This window comes from Dasypus novemcinctus, chromosome 13 (assembly GCF_030445035.2).
Source record: "Dasypus novemcinctus isolate mDasNov1 chromosome 13, mDasNov1.1.hap2, whole genome shotgun sequence".
Lineage (NCBI taxonomy): Eukaryota > Metazoa > Chordata > Mammalia > Cingulata > Dasypodidae > Dasypus > Dasypus novemcinctus.
Genome location: NC_080685.1, coordinates 61,218,224 through 61,239,811, shown reverse-complemented (window position 1 = coordinate 61,239,811; position 21,588 = coordinate 61,218,224). Strand labels below are relative to the sequence as shown.

At 34.8% G+C, this 21,588-nt stretch overlaps 1 protein-coding gene across 1 annotated transcript in view; it reads right to left on the bottom strand.

The window, feature by feature from the left end:
- Positions 1–21,588, bottom strand: part of XPR1 (xenotropic and polytropic retrovirus receptor 1) — a 258,295-nt gene that overhangs the window by 69,661 nt on the left and 167,046 nt on the right. The window contains exons 4-7 of the mRNA XM_004461856.5: positions 16,657–16,880; positions 13,733–13,882; positions 13,389–13,472; positions 8,931–9,012 (exon numbers count right to left, since the gene is read on the bottom strand). Of these exons, the coding sequence (XP_004461913.1) occupies positions 8,931–9,012; positions 13,389–13,472; positions 13,733–13,882; positions 16,657–16,880 (540 nt within the window). The remainder of the gene's footprint in view (positions 1–8,930; positions 9,013–13,388; positions 13,473–13,732; positions 13,883–16,656; positions 16,881–21,588) is intronic.

The window sequence follows — 21,588 nt, the reverse complement described above, 5'->3', positions numbered from 1 at the left end:
TTATTTATTCCCCTCACCACATTGTTTGCACTTGTTCTCTGCTCCCTGTGTCTGTTTGTTGTGTGCTCTCATCTTGTTCTTTTCCTTTTTTCAGGAAGCATTGGGAACTGAACCCAGGACCTCCCATGTGGGAGAGAGGCGCCCAATCACTTCAGCCACCTCTACTCCCTGCTTGTTGTATCTCTCATTGTGTTTCCTCACTGTGTCTCTTTGTTACCTCAGTTCACTGTCTTGCTCGTCTTCTTTAGGAGGCACCAGAAACTGAATCCGGGACCTTCCATGTGGTAGGCTTGTGCCCAACTGCTTAAGCCACATCCACGTCCCTCCAATTGATTTTGACAAGGATATGAAGTCCATTAAATGGAGAAAGAGTAGTCTCTTCAACAAATGATGGCTGAGTTAAAATGAACATCCACAAGCAAAAGAATGAAAACTGGATCTCTACCACACGCCATATACAAAATTAACTCAAAATGGATCAATGACTTAAATATAAGAGCAAAAGCTATAAAACTCTTCAGAAGAAAGCATAGGGACAAACCTTCATGACTTTGGATTTGGCAGTGGACTCTTATGATATCACAAGCATGAGCAACGAAAGAAAAAAACAGATAAACTGGACTTCACCAAAATTAAAGACTTCTGTGCATCAAAGGACACTATCAAGCAAGCGAAAAAAGACAACCTACATAAACCTTTGTTTATGGTTCAAATATTCTTGTCTCTAGCCTTAGTAGCATTCTGTTCTATTAATACATATGAAGAAAATGGTCATGAGTAGGAAAATATATATTTATAAAACCTAAATACATATTTACAAAGGCTAAGTTCTATTTGATAATGTAAGAACTAGAGTACCTCTAAGGCTTTCAATTACTTTATTTTTTATTTTTTATTTTTTATTATTATTATTTTTTATTGACTTTGTAATAATATTACATTAAAAATACATATATATATGAGTTCCCATTGAACCCTACCACCCCCACCCCACCTCTCCCCCCCTCAATTACTTTATACCCTGAATAAAATAAGATAGTTGAATTCCACAGTTAGAAAAGTTAGTTTAAAAAAAAAAACTTAAAACCATAACCACCAAAAAAAGATTAGGACCATTGTTAATTGACAAATGCTACAAATATATTCCCCTGGATGAAATTAAAAGACTACATTTAAGGGAAGTGGCTGTGGCTCAATCGATTGGGCTCCCGTCTACCATATGGGAGGCCCTGGGTTTGTGTCCCAGGGGCTGGCCTGCACCTGTGGAGAACTGGCACAGCAAGATGATGCAACAAAAGGGAGACAAATAGACACACAAAAATAAACGCGCAGCGAATGGACACAGACAGCAGACAGCAAGCAAGCTGCAAGGGGGGTAGGAATAAATAAATAAATAAAAGTAAAAAAAAAAAAAACCAAAACTACATTTAAGTTAATGAACTGATTTAGTTTCCAAATGTTTCAAAACTACATGTCAATCTTAATTGATATAGACAATTAAGTCTTCAAAATTCAGAAAATTCAAATTGCACCTATATCTAATACCCAAGATATGCAATACAATGAAGCATCTTTCTGGCATTATCTTCCCAGAGCAACCTTTTATAGATTTACTAGTGATTAACCCACACCAACTCTTGCTGACAAGGTAGGTCATTACGAAAAATTCCAGGAAATTAAAAATAAAATGAATTAGGATTGTTTCTTTTTAAGAACAAGTATATCATCTCTGTGATTCACTGGCCAAAGGACAAGAGAATACAATGTTCCATTCCAAACTGCTCGTGGATTTATAAATTTTTAATTTTAAATATTAGGTAACATTTATTAAGCATTTATCCTGAGTTATGCAATGTACTAAGTGTTTTACATGCATAATATCACTAATTCTCAGAGCAACTCTAAATTGGTTTTCCCTAGTAGATATATGAAGAAATTGAGGTGTAGTTAGATTAGGCCAAGGTGGTAAGAAGAGCAAAGATTTAACCCCGCAATCTGGCTCTAGAGCATGCATGCTTAACAGTGGGGCTAGGTTGTAAACAAATCATGTTTCTGTCTTTAAACAAACAGAGCATAACACTGTGCTTTAAAACTAACAAACTTAACAGCTCTCTCTGTATTGTACCAAATTACCAAATCAGTTTTTTAAAAAGGAACTTTAAAAAAAATTAGTAAGTAAAATATGCACGTGGGAAAAAAATATTGTCTAAGTATTATACAGGATATGAGAAGCAAGCCTCTTCTCACTCCAGATCCCCAGAGGAAATTTTGTTAATAATTTGATCTATCTTTCAAGAAATTATTCATGCACACAGAAATGTATACTGAAAAAGTTTAAGAACAAAACAAACAATTCATCGATTATAATTGGGAGCCTACTATCCATGCTGTTCTATACCTTGTTTTTTTCACTTATATCCTGGAGTAGATTTTCCCATTTCAGTACTCATAGACAGATATATCTTTATCATTTTTAATTTAAGTATTACCTGCACACAGCAAAATGGATAAATCATAAGTATTCAATATGATGAATTTCCATAAAGTAAACCAGCACCAGAACAAGACACAGTACATTACCAGCATCCCAGAAGCCCCCTATCCCCATGCTCCTTTCTAATTGCTACCTACCCACCAAGGATAACTACTACCCTATTTCTAACATCATATATTTTTGCCTGTTTCTCGGACTTTATATAAAAAGAATGTACTCTTTTTGTCTGGCTTCTTTTGCTCTACATTTGCTTGCAAGATTTATCCATGTTGCATGTAGTTATAGTTTGTTCTTATTACTGTATACTATTCCACTGGATAAGAAATATAATTTATCTATTCTTCTGTTAATGGACATTTGGATTGTTCCCAATTTGGTGGCAATTGCAAACACTACTGCTATGGATATTCTCATATCTCTTAGTGAATGTTTGTAGACAGTTCTATTTGCATATATAACTAGGAGTGGAATTGCTGGGTCATAGGTTAGTGTATGTCCAATTTTGGTAGAAAGTGCCAAATGGCTTTCCAAAGTGTTATACAACTTTCATTCCCACTACTATCTCATTCACTTTAATATTTTTATAGTATCCCTTTGTATAGGTATAAATTAATTTATTTAAACAGTTCCCAACTGGTGGGCATCTCAGTGGTTTTTAGCATTTTGTTATTATTAAGAAAATGGCAATGTATACCCTCCTTGCATATATGTCCTTGCATGAAGGTACAAGTATATATTTGTAGGATAAATTTCTAGAAAAAAATTGTTTCAACAAATGGATTGTATTTAAATATTTTCATGTATCTGCCAAAATATTCTCCAATAAGATTGCAACAATAAACACTCTTACCACTAGTGTATTTCACACATTTATAATCACTGTAAATGGTCAAACTTTTTGATTTTCATCAAATCAATAACTGAAATATGGAATATCATTATTGTATCAAATTACTTTACGTAAAGGTTATTAGGAAATTGTTTTTGAGAAACCTGTAAGTTTTTTTAAAAGGCTAAAAGCGTACAGGAAATTTTTCATCTTCCTTGAAACAAAATATTTAGAATATGTGATTTTCAAAGAAATCATTAAACATCAGGTAATGTCCCTTGAGAAACTAAAACAATTATGCAAAGTAATTTTTGATGGGAAATGTTTAAAGAAAAGAATCATGCCTGTACATGCATTACCACTGCTATGTTTCTAACTCACAGTAGTGTTATTTTTCTACCAATAAGGATAGACAGCTGTATCTACCCTCCCCCTCAACACATACACTCACAAAAAGATCAAAGAAGGGTTCTGAGGAGAGAGAACACAATGCACAACTCTAAATGAATAAACTGTAACATTAAAAAACAAATTAGGCTGTCTCATGAAACATAGTCTATATTTACTAAAGAGAACAAAATATCAATTCTCAATTTTCCCCGAATTAAATAAAAACCACTCTATCCAATACATTAATTCAAAAAGAATTCAGAAGTTTATTTTTTTCTTATTTCTTATTAAATGAAAATGATGATGATACCATCACTATCACCCTGGAAATAAAAAATCCCACCCACAAAGAAAAGAACAACCCCTACCATATATTCCATAAATGTTTTACGTACAATTCTTAGCTGATCATTATGAGCTGATCTCAAGCTGTTTTTACTCTCTTATCATCTAATACTCTCCTTCACTTTACCAACTCTCCTAAAAATCCATTCCCTCTTTCAACAGCAGCCCCAATTGGCCAATTAAATCTCTTTGTCTTTCATTCCATCAATGTCCAGCACAGATACCATTTCTTCCATAATGGCAATAATGCTTTCATTGAAAAGCAAGCATATGTTCCTTTGAACTATTTAGAACATTTCAATTTTCTATTTTATAGTGTATTCTTACTGTTTTTTAATTTTTATTTATTTATTTCTCTCCCCTCCCCCCCAGTTGTCTGCTCTCTGTGTCCATTCGCTGTGTGTTCTTCTGTGACCGCTTCTATCCTTATTAGCAGCACTGGGAATCTGTGTTTCTTTTTGTTGCATCATCTTGCTGTGTCAGCTCTGTGTGTGTGCTGTTTCATTCTTGGGCAGGCTGCACTTTCTTTCCCGCTGGGCGGTTCTCCTTCCGGAGCACACTATTTGTGTGTGGGGCTCCCCTACGTGGGGGACACCCCTGCATGGCACGGCACTCCTTGCGCTCATCAGTACCGCACATGGGCCAGCTCCACACGGGTCAAGGAGGCCTGGTTTGAACCGCGGACCTCCCATGTGGTAGGTGGATGCAGCCAAGTCCGCTTCCCTTATTGTTTTTTAACATATGTCTTAATCTCCCTAGCATAGTAATACACTTCATAAGGGAAAGGATTCTCTTACCTAACTGAAGACTCATTGTTACCAAGCATAATTATGCGGCACATAAAATTTACTTGTTGAATGAATGGATGTGCATATGAATTCTAAAACAACCCTTTTAGTTTAAGGTATTATGTTCATTTAACAGATGAGGAACCTGTGTCAGAGAAGTTAAGTGAAGTCCTTAAAACCAAAATAACTAATGAATAATGGAGCTGGGACTAGAACCTAGACTTCTGAATCCAAACCAGTGTTCTTTTCAAAATAGCTAGCTTGACAATGATAATCTAAGTGTAAGTTTTTATTGTAGAAATTCCATAGATTGTATTCAACCTGAAGAAATAGAACTAGAATAAATAGGATCATATATCTGATATTAAATCATGAACTTATAGTACAGTACAGAATTGATATTTAGTAATCAGTGGGAAGGAAAACTTAAAAAAATACAAAATTGAAACAGATCTATGTATTTTAAAAATTAAAAAAAAACTATTAAAAAGAAAACACGTTTTTTTTTTTTAAAATTTCACTCCCCTTCCCCCCCCCCACCCCCCAGTTGTCTGCTTTCTGTGTCCATTCGCTGTGTGTTCTTCTGTGACTGCTTCTATCCTTATTAGCAGCACCGGGAATCTGTGTTTCTTTTTGTTGCATCATCTTGTTGTGTCAGCTCTTCGTGTGTGTGGTGCCATTCTTGGGCAGGCTGCACTTGCGCGTGGGGCTCTCTATGCAGGGGATACCCCTGCATGGCACGGCACTCCTTGTGCGCATCAGCACTGCGCATGGGCCAGCTCCACACGGGTCAAGGAGGCCCGGGGTTTGAACCGCGGACCTCCCATGTGGTAGGCGGACACCCTATCCATTGGGCCAAGTCCGCTTCCCAAAACACTGTTAATAGGTAAAGTTCATATGCTCACTAAAGCCATTACAATTTGGGTCAGAATTTGATAATGTCCAATTGACAGTGTTAATTACGGGAATCCCCTATACTTTTGATGTAACTTTTAAACAATCTAAAACTTTTCTATAAATAAAGTGTATTATATATTAAACATGAATGTTTGAGTAATAATAAGTTCAGTAAATTTTTTCTTGAATATCTGCTATATGTCTGGCACTATTAGGAACCTGAAATACAAAAATGAAAAGACAGAGTCCCTACGACCAAGAAACTCATATTCTAGTAAGTATGGCAGTGATATAAACCTTTGTTCAGGCACTCTCATGATTACTACAAGTCCATAACAGAATATAATGGATATTTTATATAGTGACACCTATTTCTACATCATGTTTCTTTGTAGACTTCATTGAGCAGAATTTAATTATTCAGTTATCAATACAAGCATAATTCTTTTTCTGTTATATAATACATAGACTCTTGAGATATACCAGGATTACCTGCCCTTAAATTAAAAGTCCTAGACACATAAGATTTGCGACTCTGTTTTGTGTGTGATTTTTAAAAAAATTTATCATTTAATTTCATCTCTCCTCTTCCATTCATTCAAACATTCACCAATATTTTTTTGAGCCTCTACTATGACCTAGGCACTGTTCTAGGTGCTGGAGACACAATGGTGAACAGGGGAGACAAACACTCAGGCATCAAGGAGCTCATGTTCCAGCGGGAAAACAGATAAGAAAACAAACGAATAATAAAATGTCATGCAACAACAAGTGCTCTAAAGAAAACTAATGCAGGCTAAAATGAAAGAACAGGATATTTTTGGATAAGGTGAACAGGATAAGCTTTACTAAGGAGGTGGCATTTGAATAGAGACTTACATGAAATGAGGGAGTAAGGCATGTAGACATCTTGGGGTAGAGCCTTCCAGGCAACTGCAAAGGCTCTTAGATATGAATGAGCTTGTTTTGTTCACAATACAATTGTGGATGGAAACATTGAAATTGAATGTTGGGAAGATGACTGGATATAAAGTCAGAAAGGCGGAGAGGGGTCAGAACCTGTAGGTCATAGGAAGGTATTTGAATTTTTTTTTTTAAAGATTTACTTTTTTAAAAAAATCCTTCCCCCCCTGCCCCCCGCCCATTCCTCCTGTTGTCTGCTCTCTGTGCCCATTCACTATGTGTTCTTCTGTGTCTGCTTGTATTCTCATTAGGTGGGTCCGGGAACCAATCCTGGGACCTTCCAGAGTGGGAGAAAGACAATTACTCTCTTGTGCCACCTCAGCTCCCCTTATTTTCTCTCTTCTTTGTCTCTTGTTGCATCATCTTGCTGTTGCATCATCTTGCAGCTATCCATGTCTGCTGGCACTCCTGTACGGGGCAGCTTTTCCCACATGAGGCAACATTCCCACACAGGGCGGCTCTCTTGTGTGGGGATGCATTCCCGCATGGGCGAGCACTCCACGTGAGCCAGCTCACTGCGTGGGCCAGCTTGCCCTCACCAGGAGGCCCTGGCCACCGAACCCTGGACCCAATTGGTTGAGCCACATCCGTTTCCTGGTATTTGAATTTTGTTGTAAGAGAGGCCATTAATGGATTTTGCATAGGAGAGTGACATGCTCTAACTTACACTAAAAAAAAAAAAAAAAAAAAAAAGACACTGGTAGTGGTAAGGAGACAAGAGTGGATTCAGGAAGACTAGTTTAGAAGCTGTATATATCCAGAAGAACATGTTCTTAAATCTAATCCATTCCTGTGGGTGTAATCTCATTGTAAGTAGGACATTAGGATAAGGTTACTTTAGTTAAAGTGTGTTCCATTTCAATCAGGATGGGTCTTAATCCTATTACCAGAGCCCTTTATAAATGGAATGAATTCAGACATGAGAGAGAGAAAGTCACAGAAGGAAGAAGCTGATATCAATGAAACACGGAACAGAAGGAGGAGACCAGCAGATGCTACCATGTGCCTTGCCATGTGACAGAGAAGCCAAGGACTGCTGGTCTTCAGGAGGAAAGCACTGCTTTTATTGATACCTTGATTTGAATATTTTTTCCATCTCAAAACTATGAGCAAATAAATTTCCATCATTTAAACCCAACCCATTTCATGGTATTTGCTTTGAGCACCTAGGAAACTAAAATGGGAGGCTGTTGCAGTATTCTAGGTAAGAAATGGTTACTTAGATTAAGATGGTATTGATGGAGGTAGTGAGAAGTGGTCACATTTGGAATATATTTTGGAGGTAAAACAGGATTTGCTAATGGACTGGAGATGAGGTGAGAAGGAAAAGAGTGGCTAAACATTTTTGGTCTGAGAAAGTGGATGAAAGGAGATGCCATACAGAAAAGAGAGGACGTTTGGGGGTGAAAATCAAGGATTCTTTTCTCCATGTAAGTTTGAAATACCTATTAGACAGCAAGTAGCCAATGAGATATCATTCAGAGAAAAGATGATATAATTTGGGAGTCATTAGCATATGGACAGTATTTACAGTCATAGGGTTGAATAAGATTGCCGAGGCTGGAAAGGAATGCAGAGGAGAGATGAGGCTTGAGTCCAGTGGTACTCCCCAACATTAAACAGATATCACATAAAAAAAGAAGGAGATAGCAAAGAAAACAGAAAAGAAACACCAGCAAAGTTTAATAGGAAAAAAACAGTGTAGTATATAAAATTCTGTTGGGAGGTTTAGTAAGATTATGTTTCCCTTGCTATTTTATCACTTCTTGATGTTGGGAGTGTACTCACCTCAAGCAATCATCCTTAGCTCCTTCTAATATTTAATGTCAATAGAATAGGAAATTATATAATCAATCTTCTAAAAACTATATGAAAAGTAACTTTTCCAGGTTCTGGAAAGCAGGTTAGAGGTTCTCCAATAAAGTGCATGAGCTTTAGAGCATGGATTTTTAAAATATCTTATTTAATACTATATGTGATCAAGGGGGTTGAGGCTCTTGATAACTTAACTCTGAAAAGTATGAAGAATTTGTACACAGAAACTGGAAATGATGGAGAATAAAACCATAAACTAGAAATATTTTAAAGGATAAAATATTTAGGATACACCTCTAGGGCAAAATAAAACAAAAATAGCTGCATGCTTGATTCCTTATAGAGGGACAGAATATGATATAGATATATTAAACTAAGAATAAATAAATTCAAAATTTAAACTACTTACCGGCAAGCACAAGGGTAACATTCAGTACAATGAATATTCCACAAAATAGGCCAACTCTAAAAGTAGTCCATGCTGGTGCAGGCTGTGAAAAGGAAAACAGCATTTTGGGTAAAGGGCAAAATATTGATTGCATTTACTACATGCTATAATAAATTAAGCCAAAGGTCTCAGTTAAAGGCCTACTATGAAAATAAAATTATCTTAAGAAATGAATTTTTATAAATCTCAACTATAGAATTATTCTTTATCATCCTATAATACTAGAACAGAACTGCCAATTATTTGAATTATTTTACAGAAAGTAATGAGTTGCTAAACAGATTATAATCTGTAGGCATCAAGTTTTATATATATATGTTGAGTTTTTCTTATAGGAGAAATTTTAAGATGGAATTTTATTTTTATAATGTATACATCTCTAAATATTGTAAGTCAACATTACTCAATTACAGTTTGTATATTTGGTACTGTGAATAATTAGAGACAATGGTAAAAATAAGAATACCCATTTTCTAACAGTATTCATATTATTATACTGGATAACTGAATTTTTCAAGATAGACTAGAAAATTTCAAGATATTGGTATATCAAAATCTTCAACTGTAGTACGTAGGTTCAAAAATTTTTTTTTCTCTATTATAATGTTTAGAAAGTGATTTTAAAAACTACTGTTTTCTAAAATAATAGAATTTTCTAAAATAAATAATACAAAGTGTCTGAGATTTTAAAAGTAAAGGGGTGAGAAACACTGAGAAAAATAATTTTAAGGACTCAAATATTTGCTATAAATGCTACAAAAATTTTGTTATTGTTGTTAAAGGTTAAATTAAACTTAAGACATTGTGAATGTTTTCTAAAACCCTTCTAACCAAAAAAAACATTGATGGCGATGATAGCACAACATTGTGAGTGTAATTACTACCACTGAATTGTGTATTTGAAATAGTTAAAATGGGAAATATTGTGATATATATGTACCACAATAAAATAAATTTTAAAAAAACCCACACACACCCAAAAAACCACTCATTGAACTGTACAACACAAAGAGTGAAACTTAATGTAAACTATGGGCTTTAGTTAGTAATATAATTTTAATAATACGGGTTCATCAATAGTACAAATGTACCAAACTAATGCAAAAAATAGGGAAATAACCTATCATATATGTAAACAACTAAGAAAACTGTGTGTGTTGGAGGTGGTATATGAGATTGCCTTCAGCAATGAGTGATGTCTCATCCAATCAAGGCGTTAATTGAAGGCGTTCAAAGAGAAGTGATTTCAGCACTGAGAGACAGAATCCCCATCTCTATTTCAGACTGCCAGCGTCTCCTGGGGAACTCATTGAGGACTTTCATTGGAGTCCCTGGCTTGAAGCCTGCCCTATGGAATTTGGACTTGTGCATTCCCATGGTCGCATGAAACAATTTTATAAAACTCATACTATTTACAGACATCTCATGTTGGTTCTGTTTCCCTAGGGACTGCTGGCTAATATAGATTCCTAAGCATCTTAACTTTTAAAAATTAATTTTATTATTTTTATACCTTTACTGCAATACAATTTTGACAAATAAATTGCACACATTTAAAGTGTATAACTCTATAAGCTTTCATATGAGTAAATAACTAAGAAACCACAACATAATCAAGATAATGAACATATTCACTACTCCAAAGAGTTTCCTCACACTCATTTGTAATTCCTCCTTTTTACCCCACCCTGCCTTACCCTCAGGGAACCATTAATCTGCTTTCTGTCAGTATGTTTTAGTTTGCATTTTCTAGTCATATGTGAATGGAATAAAATGGTAGATACTCTTTTTTTGATTGGCTTCTTTCTCTCATATAATTATTTTGAGTCATTCATATTGTTGCATGTATCAATAACTTATCAGTTTTTGTTGTTGAATAGTATTCCAGTGTATGCATTATGCCATAAATTATCTATTCACCTACTGATGGACATTTGGCTATTATAAATAAAGTTGCTATGAACATTCATGTACAAGCATATGTGTGGGCATATGATTTCATTTGCCTTGGGTAAATACTTCTGATTAAAATGACTAGATCGTAATGGTAGGTATATGTTTAACTTTTTAAGAAACTGCCAACTTTTCAATGCAACTATAATTTACAACAGCAGCATATGAGATATGAGTTTCTGTTTCTTCAACATTTTTTTTTCTTCCCACCCTGCTGTTCTGCTGTCTGTATCCATTCATTGTGTGATCTTCTGTGACTGTTTCTTTTTTTTTTTTTGTCTTCTCTTCTCATTTTCTCCTCTAGACTTAACCAGGAGTCAATCCTGGGGACCTCCAATGTGAAGAGAGGTTCCCTGTCGCTTGAGCCACCTCAATTCCTGGTTTCTGTTGCATCTTGCCTTGACTCTCCCCTGCGTCTTTCTTTTGTTGTGTCATCATCTTGCTTTGTCGCTCGCTGCGCAGGCCGGGCTCATTGCACAGGCATGCCTTTACCAAGAGGCCCTGGGGACTGAACTCAGGTCCTCTCATATGGTAGACGGAAGCCCAACTGCTTGAAACACATCCACTTCCCATGTTCCTTCAACATTTAGTATTGTTAATCTTTTTCATTTTAGTCATATTTATAGGTGTATCTCATTTTAGTTTCAATTTGCATTTCCCTACTGACTAATGACATTGAACATCATTTTACATGTTTATTTGCCATTGGTACATCTTCTTTGATGAAGTTTCTGTTCAGATCTTTCAGTCATTTCCAACCTGAGTTCATCTTCTTATTATTGAGTATTGGAGTTCTTTAGATATGTTTTATAAACATTTTCTCCTGGTCTGTTTCCTTTTCATTATTTTAATGATGTCTTTTGAAAAGTGGAAGTCTTAAAACTTTTTTTTATTTTTTAGGAGGCACTGGGAACCAAACCTGGGACCTCCCACGTGGGAAGCCCAAACTGCTTGAAGAACATCTGCTCCCCTTAAATTTTGAAGAAGAGCTTATTTCTAAGAAATCTTTGTGTAACCAAAGTCATTAAGATTTCCTCCTATAGTTTCTTCTAGAAATTTGTAGTTTTAGTCTATGATATATTTGGAATTAATTTTTATATACTGTTTTAAGTATGGATGGAAGTTCATTTTTATTCCTTATGGATGTTCAATTGTTTCAGCACCATATGTTCAAAAGACTATTTTTTCTCCACTGAATTGTCTTTGTATTTTAATAAAAAATTAGCTGTCCATCATAATCTTTAACAAATGTCCCACAACAGTTTGGTAATGTTGGTGAAGGGTTGCTGTATGGGAATTCTATCTATGTGCATGACTGTTTTGTAAGTTCACAACTGCTAAAACAAAAATACATTTTAATTAATTAATTAATTGAAAGAAAAAATTAATTGTCCATAGATGTTTGGTTCTATTTTTGGACCATCTATTCTGGTCCATTGAAGTTTATGCCTATCTTGAAATTAGAACTATAATATCCTGATTACAGCTTCAAAATAAGTTTTGAAATCAGACTGTGTTAATCCTGCTACTTAGTCCCTCCAAAGTTGTTTTGACTATTCTAGGTCCTTTCATTTCCATATAAATTTTAAAATTAGCTCACCAATTTTTGCCAAAAATAGTCTGCTAGGATTTTGAATTGGATTGTTACATCTATAGAACAATTTAGGAAAACATGATATCTTAAAAATGCAATTTCTAATATATAAAAAAATACAGTTGATTTTTATATATTGATTTTGCATTCTGCAACCTTGCTAAACTTACTGGTTCTAATAGCTATTTTGCAAATTCCATTAGATTTTCTACAAAAGTCTTGTCATTTGGAAAAACAAAAGCTTCACTTTTCCTTCTGAACCTAGGTACCTTTTATTCCTTTTACTTGTCTTACTGCACTAGCTATAATCTTCAATACAATGTTGACTAGAAGTGGTAAGAACAGGCATTCTTTTTTGTTCTTGTCCTAGGTGGAAAGCAGGCAGTGTTCCACCATTAGGTTTATTAGTTATAGGCTTTATGTATATCCCTTTCATTAGGTTGAGGAAGCAATTTCTGTTACTGATTTCATTTTGGTCAGTGAATATAATTTGTATTATTTAAATATTTTTAAATTTATTGAGACTTGTTTTTATTACTTTAGCATAGAACTTATCCCTTAATATATGCTATTTTTCGGTATAACTATTGTGTAGGTATCATTTAACAAACTTTTTTTCTTGGTATAACTATTGTGTTTTAGATGAAGCTATGTAGTAGTCCAGCAAATTCAAATCCTTATATCAATCAAATAAATATCTTGCCTTAATCATTTAGTGTGACCAAGAAGTTAGCATGTCAATAAAAATAAACAAGAGAGAGAATACAGAGTAAGAAAGGAAAGGTGAGAAGACATTACAATTTATTATGAAGTGAGATCTGACATCTAATTTTTAACAAAACAAAACAAACAAACTTGAAGCCAGTACTAACTTGAGCAGCTCCCAAAGGGGGCACACGTAAACGCTTCATAGCCTTTTGTCTGTCACCATCTTCAAGTTCATTGGTCACTACAGCCTAGAAAGATAAGTAATACAATTTTGACATAGGTGATACTAAATTTGAGTGATACACAAATAATTCTATGCCATTTTTATACATGGTATTTTGATATCCTCTTGGTGAATGTTAACTGATAAAGCAAAAGGAAAAAATCACAAAACTATGTGTTTGAAGCTAGCAACTAATTATAAAAGGAGAACAGAAATGAGGAATTATTTCATTAAACATACGACATGGATGCTAAAATATGTGGTATGTAAGTGGGATTATTGTACCTCAGTTTCAGAGATGAGCTGGTTGATTTTCTTGCATGTATAAAACGGGGCCACTTCTACATGAGCCACTCGCCAGTCTGCCCCACGAGGTGTTTCCAGAATCTTGTCATGTTTTTTAAGGATTTTTCGAAACCCTGTAAAATTCAGATTCTACAGAAAGAAATGAGAGGCATTACTATAATTTCTTTCTTTTTTTATTTTATTATTATTACTTTTTGAAGTACAGGGGTTGGGGACTGAACCCCAGACCTCGTTATATGGGAAGCCAATGCTCAACAATTGAGCCATGTCAGCTCCCCTGAATTGGATTTTTCATTGGCTTGCTTGCTTGTTTTTTTTTTTAAGGAGGCACCAGGGACCGAAACCAGGACCTCCCATGTGGAAAGCAGCACTCAACCACTTGAGCCACATCCGCCCCCTATAATTTCTACTACCATCAAAGAAGATGAAAAATAACAAATGCTACACATCAACAGAGCTAACTGGACTGAGTTGAGTATCCAGGGAAATAGCAATGCTATCACTATAAAAGTAATCACATAAAAGAAAAAAAATTCTTCTTTCTTACTTTATTTATTCATTTCAAAGTTGCATGATAACTATTAGTAACTCAAAGAATCCTGAACTATGAACACCATCATTTCTCTTCCAATTAAGGAAATTTCTGTTCTCAAAATAGCTAATTTATATTATTTTGCTACTTTGAGCAAAAGAATATTTGCAGAAAATCTTTTGGATTTGTCATTTGGTTTTTGAAGGACTGATAAAGCAGTTCATTTCCCCTATCACGCAAGCATGTACATACCAGCTTGGAAGATGAGATTGCAAAGAAGCAGCAGTACAGAAGAAAAAGTGATCATACTTAGAGGGCTCTGATGATAATGGGTAAGAACTCCCACCTTCCCTCAATTCCCACAGTATCAAAATGCTATACTTTTTCACATTTTCAAATTCCATTGTTATCTGTCTGACAAGCAAAGAAGGAAGAAACCTTGGATTTGCAAGGTTCTGTAAATCAGTGGTCTCCCAAGTTTAATCACATGTCTCTATCAGTAAAAATATTAAGAACTCACTCCGAAACAGGCTTGTTAGCTTGTTTATTTATAATTTTTCCTCACACTTTTATTAGGTCATCTTAAATTCTTCTTAGGGTACATACACAATGACTTAGAGGCCTCTTTTAAGCAATTTTTCTTTCTCCTTATTCTCAAAATAATCGTTCTTTCAAAATAGACCACTCCAAAGAATAAAGAATAGAACAGAACTTTTATGATTAAAAATTACTTTTGTTTCCCCAAAGAGATTTTTACAATGATCCAAAACTAAAGCTGCTGGGAAAATAAAAGAATAAAATTTAACAAGGGTATTTTCCTGTAATATACAAGCATAATTAATAACATATGAAATGTTAATGTTTTTATATATTATAAGAAAGAGGAAATATATTTTTATTTCTTTTAAAAATTAAATTATAAAGCTATGGATAAATTTCAAAGCAAAAAAATTTCCCATTAGATTTAAAGACATCTAATATAATTACTTTTCTATTCTTCTAAAATTATTTTCCAAATGGGTTCATCTTGGAATGATAAAAGAAATATTAAAATCATTAAAGAAGAAAGAATCATGAAGGGAAAAGATGGAAAAAGTAAATCGGATGCATTAACAACTTATATTAATGCAGATGTGGGATTTAATTACATTTTATTTTAAAATATCAATATTTACCCCGGTAATACTTTTGGTATGTAACCCTTAGTTTTGTTTCGTTTTGTTATTTTTGAGGTACTGGGGACTAAACCCAGGATCTTGTATGTGGGAAGCTGGCAGTCAACCATCAGCCACATTGGCTTCTATGAGTTGTTTTTTATTTGTTTGTTTTGCTTGTTTGCTTTTTTGTTTTCTCAGGAGGCACTGGGAACTGAACCCAGGACCTCCCATGTAGGAGGTGGGTGCTCAACTGCTTGAGCCACCTTTAGGGTTTTAAAAAATTCTTTATTTATTTTTCCTTTAGTTTTTATATGGCATATAATTCTATGATGATTCTAACCACAGAGTCTATGCAATAATCACAAGAATAAAATGGAAAAATAATAGTGTATAATAAGGTCTCTTTGAAGAGTGGGGAGATGTTTTTGCCCATTTAAATGCTTATTATGGACAAATAATCTGGTTTTTCAATCAAATTCTTTTTTAGATTAACTATATAAACAAATCTATAAGAATTACAAATGAACAAAATCCCTGTATTTTCATAATTTACCAAAAATGGAAGTTAAACTTTTAAATTAGGTTTTAAAAATATTGAGTGAAATCTTACAATAGCCTAGATTTCAGTCTCTACACACTTTTACTGTGACCTAAATTCTTTTCTTTCTTAAGATCTTTTTTTCCTCTAATATAGTTATATTGCAGTCTATGGATAATAAAATTGAAAGGATTCTTTTTGAGGCAAATTGAAAAGTCAGGAGCTTTTGTATTACTGGTTAGTTGTAAGAAAAGTTAACTGTTCAATTGTTTTGTGGAAAATTTTGCTATAGGTTAGGAGCAATATAAAAGTTCTTACATAATCAACAGTGGTTGAGTAGTTTTTATTTCCAAACTACCAGAGCTGTTTCTAAAACTAGGAAGCAAACAATTAGTCCTTAAGTCAAAGGTTACTCTAGATATGGTACAAAAAAAAAGTTTTTAGAAAACCTATCTTCAAAATTAGAAGTCTTTTTAACCTTGTTTTACCACCTCTGATACATGCTTTTTTTGTTTTTCAGCCAATAAGGACATCTGGTATCCCAATAAGAACCCCAGGAATAATAATGATATAGCAAGAATTTTCCTTCTCAGACTGGCCCAGTAGTATAGCTCAAAGTAATTCCATTTATTGAAGTTCTCACTTATTTAAGAGTTCCATTCTCCAAGGTAAGTACCTGATAGTTCTGCAGCAGGATAAGACTGAGGTAGAACTCGCTAAAGGCCAGTTTAAGGTCTTTTATGTTCCTATGTTGAACACGTTCCTCATGTGACAGGTGGAAGACTGGCTTTCTGCGTTGTCGCAGTGTAGTAACACCAGTGCTTTCTTTTTGTGCATCCAGTGATGACTGAAGTTCATTCTGAAGTGTAGCAAACCTGCGCTGTGCCTCTGCAAGCTTTTCTGTAAGAATTAAAACAGAATTGTCAAATCAAAAAGATTATAAAAGGTGGTAAAAGTTATCACTGCCTTCTGAATTTGTACTAATTTTTCAACTTTCCTTCCCTAGAATTTCTACGGAAAAAAATGTCAAATGAAATATGTCAAACTCAATAGGAAAAAATATTTTGGTGTAGTACCCTCCTTTCAGTCTATCCCTGTTGCCATAAACATGGCTATTTCCAAACAGAAGGGCCCACCCGATCTGGCGCCACAAAGGAAAAACACATCTCTCAGTGAGATGGTGGTTTATTGTGAGTGTACAAGCAAGGAACTGGGGGAAATCTTCCCAAAACCAGTACAAAGTGAGAATGAGAGCTAAGGTTTTTATAGGCAAAGGAGAAGGATAGCAGCGAAGAAAAACAAGTAAAAACATAAGTAATGAACATTAGATCTTCCACGGGTCTTGTGAGGAGGGTATGGGCAATTTCTCAGTCCTGTGTTGTCTCAAACATGTCCTTGGTTTCAGAAGCTAATTAACTACAGTTTAGATATTGTCGTGCAGATGCCTACATGCAAGGTCTTCATAGCTCTTTTCTCAGCTTTTCGCTCAAGGACATCAATTGTCCTGAGGAAAGTTACAGATTTACTGGGTCATAAGGTACTCCTGACACCACTGTGTCTGGTTTTGCTTTAAGATGTTATTCTGGCTTTGCTTTAAGACGTTACTGCTTTAAGATGTTATTCCTGCAAGGGGAACTGGAAAGGTCTGGTTAAGATCCTTCAGGGAACTAAGTACAAAGAGTAAACTTTTAAGATTAGATTAGTAGAAAACCAGTTCAATTAATTTTTGGGAAGGATATTAAAAGATCCAGAGCTATTTAAGTGAAGATTTTTTTTTTTAGGAACTGGGGGCCAGGGATTGAATGTGGGAATTCATATGTGGGAAGCCAGCGCTCAACCACTGAGCCATATCAGCTTCCCTGAGTTACTTTTTAAATTTGTTTTCTTTTTCAGGAGGCACCAGGAACCAAACCCACTCCCAAATAAATTTTAATAAGCACATTTTCCAGCTATCTCCCCCTGTATTACCCTCCCTGCAAAACTCCAAGTACTTCTTTTTCTGGATGAAGAAATATAATTTAAAAAGCTATTAAGGATATGAATCTAAAATGATGTAGTCATTTTGGAAAGTGTGGCAGTTTCTCAAAAAGTTAAACCTGGAGTTACCATATGACCCAGCAAATTCATTCCTAGGTACATATCCAAAAGCAATGAAGGCATCTGTTCACACAAAAACTTATAAAGGAATATTCATAGCAGCATTATTCATAATCCAAAAATGTGGAAACAACTCAAAGGTGCATCAGTGGTTGAATGGATAAACAAAATGTCATAAATCCATGTCCATACTCTGGAATATTATTCTTCCATAAAAAGAAATGAAGTATAACATGGATGAACCTTGAAGACATTATGGTAAGTGAAAGAAAGGCCAGGTATTACATGCTTCCACTTATATAAAAACAATATCATAATAATATGATAAAGAAGTTAGACCTAACAGACATATACATAACACTGCATCCAAACTCAGTGGGTTATACATTCTTCTCAAGGGCCCATGGATCTTTCTCCGGGGTAGACCACATGTTAAGGCACAATGCAGCTCTAAATAAATACAAAAATACTGAAATAATACAAAGCATCTTCTCAGATCATAATGGAATAAAACTTGAAATCAATAATAGGAAAAAAGTAAATTTGCAAATGTGTGGAGGCTAAACAACACATTCCTAAATAATCAGTGGATTAAAGAAGAAATTGCAAGGGAAATCAGAAAATATATTGAGGCAAATGAAAACAAAAACACAACGTATCAAAAGTGAAGGCAGTCTTGAGAGGGAAATTTATAGCCCTAAATGCCTATATTAAAAAACAAGAAGGGAAGCAGATTTGGCTCAACTGATAGAGCATCTGCCTACCATATGGGAGGCTCAGGGTTCAAACCCAGGGTCTCCTGACCCATGTGGTTAAGTTGGCCCACGTGCAGTGGTGATGTGCGTAAGGAGTGCCTTGCCACACAGGGGTGTCCCTGGCATAGGGGAGCCCCACACACAAGGAATGCACCCCCTCAAGGAGAGCCACCCTGCACTAAAAAAGTTCACTCTGCCTGGGAGTGGCACAGTACACACAGAGCTGATGCAGCAAGATGCTGCAACAAAAAGGGACAGATTTCTGATGCCACTGACAAGAATGTAAGTGGACACAGAAGAACACACAGTGAATGGACAGAGAGAGCAGACAATGGGATGGGGGGAGAATAAATAAAAAGTAAACAAATCTTTAAAAAAAAAAGTTAAACTCAAAGATTTAACTTAACAACTAGAAAAACTAGAAAAAGAACAGCAAACTAATCCCAAAGCAAGTAGAAGAAATGAAATAATAAAGATTAGAGCAGAAATAAATGAAATTGAGAAAAAAAAAAAAGAGAGAGAGAGAGAAAATCAACAAAACTAAAATCTGGTTCTTTGAGAATATCAATAATTTGAGAAACCCCTAGCTAGACTAACAAAGAAGAAGAGAAGATGTAAATAAATACAATCAGAAATGAAAGGAGGGAAGTTACAACTGACCCCACAGAAATAAAAAGAATCATAAGAGGATTATTTTGAGAAACTGTATGCCAACAAACTAGACAACCTAGATGAAACAGACAAACTCCTAGAAACACACAACCAACCTACAGTGATGCTACAAGAAATACAAGAACTTAACAAACCAAACACATTTAAGGAGATTGAATACGTCATCAAAAATCTCCCAGCAAAGAAAAGTCCAGGACCAGATGGCTTCACACATGAATTCTACCAAGTATTGTGAAAATATTTAACACTAATCCTGTTTAAACTCTTTAAAAAAATCGAAGAGGAGGGAAAATTATCCAACACATTTTAAAGCCATCACCCTACCACCTAAGCCAGAGAAAGATACTATAAAAAAAGAAAATTACAGACCAATCTCTCTAATGAACATAGATGCAAAAATTCTCAACAAAATATTTACAAATAGAATCCAACAGCATATCAAAAGACAACACAACCAAGTAGGATTTACTTCTGATATGAAAGGCTGGTTCAACATATGAAAATCAATAAATGTAACATACCACATTAACAAATTGAAGGGAAAAAAAACACATGATAATCTCAATCGACACAGAAAAGGCATTTGACAAAATCCAGCATCCTTTTTTGATAAAAAATACTTTAAAAGATAGGAATAGAGGGAAAATTCCTCAATATAATAAAAGGCATGTATGAAAAACCCACAGCCAACATCACACTCAATGGGGAAAGGTTGAAAGTTTTCCCTCTAGATCGGGACATGGATGCCCACTGTCACCATTGTTATTCAATATTGTACTAGAAGTACTAGCTAGGAAAATTAGACAAGAAAAAAGTCAAACTCTCACTGTTTGAGGATAACAAGATCCTGTACTTAGGAAATCCTTAAGTATCCATGACAAAGCTACTTGAGCTAATAAATGAATTCGGCAAAGTGGCAGGATACAAAATCAAAACACGAAAATCAGTAATGTTTTTGTACACTAGTACCAGACTATCTGAGGAGGAAATCAGGGGAAAAATTCCATTTTCAATACCAACGAAAAGACTCAAATACCTAGGAATTAATTTAACCAAAGAAGTATAGGACCTATATGCAGAAAACTATGAAACAATGCTAAAAGAAATTTTAGAAGACCTAAACAAATGGAAAGAAATTCCGTGTTCATGGATTGGAAGAATAAATATTATGAAGATGTCAATCTTACCCAAACTGATATATAGAGTCAATGCAATACCAATCAAAATCCTAACAGCTTACATTACAGAATTAGAAAAGGCAATCACCAAATTCATTTGGAAAGGAAAGTGCACCTGAATAGCCAAAAGTATTCTAAAAAAGAAAAGTGACATGGGAGGAATTTCACTTGAAAATATCACAAAGCTACATTGGTCAAAACAGCATGGTACTGGCATAATGATAGACATATCTGTCAGTGGAACAGAATTAAGAACCCAGACATAAACCCTCACCTATATAGTCAACTGGTTTTTGACAAACCTACCATGTTAATGTTAATGGGACAAAACAGTGTCTTCAACAAATGGTACTGGGACAACTGGATATCTATAAACCAAAAGAATGAAAGAGGATCCCTATCTCACTCCCTATACAAGAATCAACTTAAAATGGACCAAAGACCTAAATATAAGAGCCAGGACCATAAAACTACTAGAAGAAAATGTACAGAAACATTTCAAGACCTTGTAGTAGGTGGTGGTTTCTTGAACCTTACACCGAAAGCATGTGCAACAAAAGAAAAAATAGGTAAATGGGACCTCCTCAAAATTAAACACTTGCACCTCAGAGGACTTTGTCAAAAGGCTGAAAAGGCAGCCCAACTCAATGGGAGAAAATATTTGGAAATCACATATCCCATAAGGGTTAATATCCAGGATATATAAAGACAAACAACCCAATTAAAAAATTGGCAAAAGATTTGAATAGACATTTTTCCGAAGAAGAAATACAAATGTCAAAAAAACACATGAAGAAATGCTCAACATCACTAATAATTACGGAAATGCAAATCAAAACTACAATGAAATATCATTTCACACCTATCAGAATGGCCACTATTAAAAGACAGAGAACTACAAGTGTT